The sequence below is a fragment of the Astyanax mexicanus genome, chromosome 2 (genome assembly GCF_023375975.1).
Source record: "Astyanax mexicanus isolate ESR-SI-001 chromosome 2, AstMex3_surface, whole genome shotgun sequence".
Lineage (NCBI taxonomy): Eukaryota > Metazoa > Chordata > Actinopteri > Characiformes > Acestrorhamphidae > Astyanax > Astyanax mexicanus.
Genome location: NC_064409.1, coordinates 48,888,178 through 48,895,832, shown reverse-complemented (window position 1 = coordinate 48,895,832; position 7,655 = coordinate 48,888,178). Strand labels below are relative to the sequence as shown.

Genomic DNA, 7,655 nt, shown 5'->3' with positions numbered 1-7,655 from the left:
TATTATTCGACTCATATCCCTGCTTAATGCTAGAGAAGAACGCCACAGCAGTTCATGCCAGTAACAATACTTAAAAGTTAAATGTCTAATTAAAAGACGATAATATTAAAACCAGAAAGCTGAACTTTATTAAACTAGTCTAATCTAGATTTAGATTTTTTAAAAAAGGAGATGGGTTTGATTTGTTTTTTTGTTGGGAACCTGCTGCACTTCACCTGCCACTTGTATTGCATGACAACAACAACACCCACTGTGTAAAAGCGCACGAGATGCGTTAAAACGCACGGCATGCATAAAAGCGCACGAGATGCGTAAAAGCGAACGAGATTCGTAATAGCGCACGAGATGCCTAAAAGCGCACGGTATGCGTAAAAGCGCACGAGATGCACAAAAGCGCACGTCATGCGTAAAAGCGCACGACGTGCTTAGAAGCGCACAAAATGTGTAAAAGCGCACGAGATGATGCGTAAAAGTGCACGATATGCGTAAAAGCGCACGAGATTCGTAAAAACCCATGAGATGCGTAAAAGCGCACGAGCTGCGTGAAAGCACAAACGTTCTCATTATTGGACTCAAAGCCCTGCTTAATGCTACACAGAGAAGAATCCCACAGCAGTTGATGGCAGTAATAATACTTAAAGTTTAATCTTCAATTAAAAGACGATACTAAAGCTAGAAAGCTTAACTGTTGATTTGGTTTCTATTGGGACCCAGCTGGCACTTCTGCCACTTGTATTGCATGGCAACAACACCCAAGCGCATGATATGCGTAAAAGCGCACGAGATGCGTAAAAGCACACGGCCTGATAAAGAGCACGAGATGCGTAAAAGGGAGATGTACTAGATACTAATGTTTTACGTGACTAAGTGGTTGAATAATTTTGACAATGATAAAATTACAAAAAGGGAAAAAAAATGTAATTTAAGTTGCGTTTGTGTACTATATTATACGTTCTTATTTGATCTGATTGTGAACAAGATCAAACATAAACGTTAAACTTGCTAAAACACTTTACTGCAGTGAGGGTTGAATAATTTTGAACACAATAATCTGAACACAATACCAGTTGTTATTGAAACAAATAACTGTATATTTTGTGATGATGTGGAAACAACTAATCATGTGTTTATTTATTCAAATATACTATATGCATGTTCTTCGTACAATAAAAAATGTTTATCTCCGGAACAAAGGGCAGAGTGTGTTTCTGCACGGACCTATTTAAAGGTAGAGCAGTGTACTATGAGCCGCATATACACAGCTGAGTATGAATGAATGTAAACATGCTGGAAGCTGAAAGCGGCTGCGGGGCTGAGGGTAACTCCGCGTATCGCTGGTGGAGTGTTTCAGTAAGATAACTGAATCAGTCAGTGTTAGTGAAGATCTTTAGTGAAGGCTGAGCGCGGGGACTGAGACGCACAGCAGCGTCTGTTTATCTGACTGTAGCTCTGGATGAGTGAGTTGAGTTGAATGGCGAACAGCAAAATGATTTGTATTAGAACTGTGTTTGCGTGCTGCGTGTGCTGATGTGTTTGTAGAATCTGAAATGGCATAGTATCAGTATTTACTAAGTTTTACCTTTACAGCCTTATGTGCAGTAAAATTTGGTGTAGCAGGTTTCCACTGAGAGCAGCTTTGGTGTTACTGTAAGTTTTATTTTTTTTGTAATTGGAAACAGTTAGTAGACTTTCACAATGCAGTCCAGTCAAATGTAGCTCAAATACAGCCTGTTGGAAGTCTGTACCAAGATTAGAATATCAACTAAGCACCAACTAAGGCTTAAGACCTAAAATATAAACGAGGCTACATCACAATGTCTGCATTTTGTGCAAAGAGCATTTTCCAAAGCCTCAGGTGCTCCATTCACAGAGTTTCAGTGTCAGTTCGATTGACACCATGCAGAACTTTTCTCATCAAACGGGGTCCACTTTTCTCTCAGACTCCCAAAGTGGCCCTGTTTTGTTGGGGTGTTGTTGGAAGTGTCACATATGCCTCAGCACAGGAGGCAGTACTTCCTCAGAGGACTGCAGAGAAGAAGTCTTCAGTTGCCAGAGTGCAGGTCTACAGGCTCATTTTCATCCTGAGACTAAGCATCCGTGCCTTGGTACTCCTGTTCAAGTTCACCCCCATCTTGCTGCTCTACCCCCTGACCCTTCTCTCACAGCGCTGGGCCTCCTGTTGGCTCAGTGCCCTGCTGTGGGTCACAGAGTCCTCTGGTCCAACGTTCATCAAGCTTGGTCAGTGGGCCAGCACACGACGGGACATCTTCTCCCAGGAGTTCTGTGACCGCTTTTCACGTCTCCATGTGAGAGTTCAGTCCCACTCCTGGGCTCACACTAAGCAATGTCTGAAGCGGGCCTTCGGTGAGGGCTGGAGGCAGCTGTTTGTGTTCGACAGCAAGGAGCCTGTCGGTTCAGGCTGTGTGGCACAAGTGTACAGGGCCAAGGCTCGAGTCTCGAGTGTGGAGGACCCGGCATTCCAGGAGTTGGTGGAGAGCCTTGAGAAAGAGGACCTGCTCGAAGCGTGGGAGATCCCTGGGCTTGGGAATGCTATAAACCACTGGTTGGGGTCGGAGCAGGTAGGGAAGGTGGAGGAGCTGTCAGAGGGCCAGGAGAGCACTGCTGAATTTCCATACACTCGTAGAAAGTACACAGAAGAGGATTGTCTCATGCCGGTGGCAATAAAGGTAAGGCTAAAATAAGATCTTCCTGGGCTGCATTTATATATTTCTAAGCATTTTGCTGTTTTGTGTATATTCCTAATAACTATATTTTGATCACTGAAACTATGCAATTGTTTTAATAGATTTTGCATTTTTGTCACTAGAGTCATTTCCAAAGTTAGGTACTGATAGTATATTACATCTAGTATCCGCTTTGGATTGAGTAATAATTGGATAATGTATTATATAAGTAAACATGTTGCATCTCTTGTCTCTCTCTATTAATGCAGGTGCTTCATCCTGGCATCAGAAGACAAGTTCAAATAGACCTGATTCTTATGAAGGTGGGAAGCGTGCTCATCAGCTTCTTACCTGGCCTTAAGTGGCTCAGTCTGCCTGAGGTGGTGGATGAATTTGAGAAGCTCATGACCAAACAGGTAGCATTATCCATATTTATTGAACCCTGCCTAAACAGGAAACCATGACACTCTCTTTGATCTTTTGTATGTGAGTGCATTTTTCTTTTCATTGGCTGCAGATAGACCTTCGCTTTGAAGCAAGGAACATTGAACGGTTTAAGAATAACTTCAAGGACTTGGAATATGTCAAGTTTCCAACTCCATTGAGACCATTTGTCACCAGGACTGTCCTGGTGGAGACATATGAGGTGATTTGCAGTCGATTTTCACCAGCGCTTTGGTTAAACCTTGTTCTTCATATATTATTTAAGCTGTTGGTACTAATGTTTTTTGTTGTTTGTTTTTTTCAGGAAAGTGAACCCATTTCTAGTTACCTCAAATCGGAAGTTCCCGCAGCTGTCAAGCAGAGAATTGCCCGAATGGGAGTGGACACTCTGCTCAAAATGGTGCGTCTTTATCAACTAAAGTCTAGCTGACCTTTTCACTCCACGTTCACTTTAGTACATGAAATAGATCTACATAGAAGCATTAATCAAATCAAATTTATTTTTTATAGTGCTTTTTACAACTTACAAAGCAGCTTTACAGAAATGTGGTCACAGGACAAAGAAACAGACAAAACATTTCATTCAAAACATTTCACTCAGAACTAGAGGAGGAAGAAACCTTGGGAGACACAAAGGTATTACTTCGATTCTCAATTCAAACTCTTGATTATAGGGTTACTCAGATTAGGGGAAATTATTCTAGATTATACAAAAAAGGGTTCCACCGTTCAGTCACTGACCACTGACACACTTTTTTTTGTCAACCCCACACACATATTTCTTGAAAAATTGCCATTTGACCCTTGAAAATATTGTGTGACTGGATTCATAATTAACATACAGTATGTATTGCATATGGTATTTGATGGCCATTTGAGGCATCACAAGAAAAAACAATGAAGTCATATTGTATAGGTTTATTCTTTTGCAACATTGTTGTAAATTTGATATTTGGTTATTCTAATATATATTTTAACTATCTAATGGAAAGTTGTATCAGTGTTCCTGTTTAGATACTTGACATTTGTCACATGACGTTGACACTGAAAATATTGCATCACTGGTATTTGCTACTCCAGTTTCTAAATATATGTGCTCATGTAACAAAAGTAGGTTAGAGGTGCTGGTGTCCATCGGAGCTTCAACACATTCATTTAATTTCAGTATCTTTTAATTTATAAAATAATTTTTAACATTAATTAAATTTGCATTACCTGACAATGGACTCACTGCGTTCATCGGTCACTGCTATTTATGTCACAATGCTGAAAAGATATATTGTGAAACCTTAGATCTTATATATTTTAATAAAAGCTCCTATTATGTGACCAGTCGATTCTTAATAAAAGCTTTTTTATTTTATTTTATGCATTGATTTAAAGAGCCTCTTTGTAAGAGAATCTTTTAGTTTATGAATGCATTTGTTTTACAGTCTTTGCTTGTTTTGTGCAGGTGTTTGTGGATAACTTTGTCCACGGAGACCTCCACCCAGGGAATATCCTAGTGCAGAGCGATCAGGGGGCTGGACCTCAAGACAGGGCCACCCTGACAGACCTGTGGGACACAGTGGTGGTCAGCATGAGGCCGACTCCTCCTCCGCTCCGACTGGTGCTGCTGGATGCTGGGATTGTGGCCCAGCTCAGTGAGAACGACCTGTGCAACCTGAGAGCGGTTTTCACTGCTGTTGCTCTCAGACAGGTATCAGAAGCCAAAATTAACATGTACTGTGAAACAGATGGCTTGTGTGTGTGTTTCAGCGCAGTCTGTTTTCTGTGTATCTATTTAAATGAGTTTTTTATGTTTGTGTATTTAATCTGCATGTTGTACTGTTAGGGAGAACGTGTAGCCGAGTTGATTCTGAAACATGCCAGGGCCAGTGAGTGCAAGGATGTGCCTCGATTCAAAAAGGAAATGTCTGAGCTTGTGAACCACGCACTCAGCGACACTCTTTCTCTGGGGAAGGTACTGCAGCTAGAACACACACCTGCAACTCTCAGCAGACCATTCCAACTTTATATGTTGTATGATCCAATACTTCTTGAGATTTCACTCTTTGCTTCTGTATTCTTCTAAGATTCAGGTGGCAGATCTGCTGTCTCGAGTGTTTGGATTGCTCATCCGCCATAAGGTATGTGAAGTAAAAACTTTTCTTCATTATATTTACTGGGAATAATCAAGTCTGATTCAGATGAATTGTGCAGGTTCGAACCCCCGCTCATGCAGTTTTGCCATCAAGCTTCCGGCACTCAGCTAAATTGAGCTAAATTGGCCCTGCTCCCTCCGGGTAGGTAGATGGCGCTCTCTCCCCACATCACTCATAGGGTGATGTCCGCAGCACAGGGCGTCTGTGAGCTGATGTACCGGAGCCGAGCCGCTGCGCTTTCCTGCAAGCGTGCTGTGATGCTGCTCAGCAATGCTGCATCAGCAGCAGCTCGAAAAGAAGCGGTGGCTGGCTTCACATGAATCGGAGGAAGCATGTGGTAGTCTTCACCCTCCTGGTGTGTTGGGGCATTACTAGTGGGATAGTGAGAGTCCTAATGAGTGGGTTGGGAAATTGGCTGTGCTAAATTGGGGAGAAAATGGGGGGGGAAAAAAATAAAAATTATTAATTATTTTGAGATGATGTTTCTGTGTAACAAGTATGTTTAGCTGTTGTTCATCCTGTTGCAGGTGAAGCTGGAGAGTAACTTTGCTTCCGTTGTGTTTGCCATCATGGTACTGGAAGGCCTGGGCAGATCACTGGACCCTAACCTGGACCTGCTGGAGATCGCTAAGCCTCTGCTGCTGAAGAATTGTGCTTCACTTCTCTCCTGAGCTTCTGCATTGAACTGGGGCCACCTGAACACAATGAGCCTGTTTGCGTCCAGTTAGCTTTGACAAATGAGAAACATCTAGGGGATTAATTAGGAATGGATTGGTAATAGATTTTTAATTAGGCAAGGATAAATTGAGGGTTTAACAGGTGTTCATTCTGTTAAAAATAAAGGTGCAAATAAATCTACAGTAAATTTTTTAACTTACTCTGGGTCTTTCCCTTTGCCACTCCTTTACAATATCAACTGATGACCTCATTCTCTTGACTGGAATAAAAATTATGAACAATGAGGTACAGATACATTTTGATTTGAGTTACAGCCTAATCAAATTGAGAATTTCCCTAAGATTTGCATCTGAACGAAGTAATAATGAAAGGGTTCAGGAAATGTGAACAGTCAAGGTTTTACACTAAGAATCCAGATGACATACATGCCCTAACAATGCAATGAAACCTAGAGGTCCACACATTCTTAGAAGCACTATTTGGTACACTGTGAATTTAATCCCAGTGAGAATAATTAGCCAGTAATATTCTAAAGTGTGAAAGTAGTGTTATTTATGTTGGTGTGTCTCATTTTATTGTGGGCAACCTCAGGGTTATACTTAAGCAGTCAGTGTCCTATGATACGGTAACTGATGTATAGACTTAATTTTAGACTGGAAAATTTTATCTAACATCAGATTTGTCACCACTATAAAACTGATGAAGTACAATCTTATATATTTTGCACAATTGTCTTGTATTATGTTCTGCATGGCTATTTTTTCTTTTGCCAACCCCCCGAAAAAATCCTTATCTATTTTGTTTTATTGATTTATTTACTTTGTCGGTAAGAACATTTTGCTTTTCTGTGCTCAGACTCCTGTATTAAACGTGTTCACCAATACCAACCACCTCTCAGTGTTTCTCTGTTAGTTTACACTACATTTCTACTTCTTAGGCTTCATTTGTATCATGCGTGATGAGGCACATGCAGTTGTTTATTTCTGTGTTTATGATTAGTACAGAAAGCGCTGGTGTTTGCAGTTTAGGTCTGCAGTTCTATAATTACTAATGAGGCTAATCTATAACTACCTTCTGTAAGACTGCTCCTCTGCATGTTGTCTTCTTGTGGCGAAGGCCTCAAATTGTGTTAATTACACTCGGGGGCACGATAGAGTGTGTATTGCAAGAAAGAAAAAGTACTGTAATTAAATTAATTTTAATTAATTCTATCTGTATCACAGTTAAGGATTTGCATTCTTCAATTAAGCCAATGTAATGTAGAATAATCATAATAATTAAGCCACCCGAGGAGCAATGCTGCTTCACATGGTGTAATATTTTACTGCTGTCTAGTGCTTTAGTTTAGTTACTATTTCCACACACTAATATCTTTAAGTATCATTTTAAATCGTTCTGTTTAAGCATGCTTTTTGACATATCACTATATTACAATAAATGTAAATAAAAACAATAAATTCAATGATTTGGAAATCTCATAGACCTGCATGTTATTTACAGTTAAACAAACAACATGCCAGATGATGAAAGTGAGACCTTTATCATTTTTTTTATTACTTAAAACACAATGGCAGAAACACTACTCCCAAAACAGCTACTCCCAAAACGACACATTATGGCTGAGTAGGCAATGCCAAATTGCTCCTGGGTATGAACGATTAGTGTGCAGAACCATTTGATGGACTGTTGGTCATTCCTTGCAGTC

The 7,655-nt window shown here is 40.5% G+C and overlaps 1 protein-coding gene across 1 annotated transcript; it reads left to right on the top strand.

The window, feature by feature from the left end:
* Positions 1–962: 962 nt before the first annotated feature.
* adck2 (aarF domain containing kinase 2) lies at positions 963–6,837 on the top strand. The gene is made up of 8 exons (XM_007235191.3): positions 963–2,687; positions 2,954–3,100; positions 3,202–3,330; positions 3,433–3,528; positions 4,582–4,827; positions 4,963–5,091; positions 5,204–5,257; positions 5,800–6,837. Exons 1-8 carry the CDS (start codon positions 1,815–1,817, stop codon positions 5,941–5,943), a joined length of 1,818 nt encoding a protein of 605 aa, XP_007235253.3. The 5' UTR covers positions 963–1,814; the 3' UTR covers positions 5,944–6,837.
* Positions 6,838–7,655: the final 818 nt, after the last annotated feature.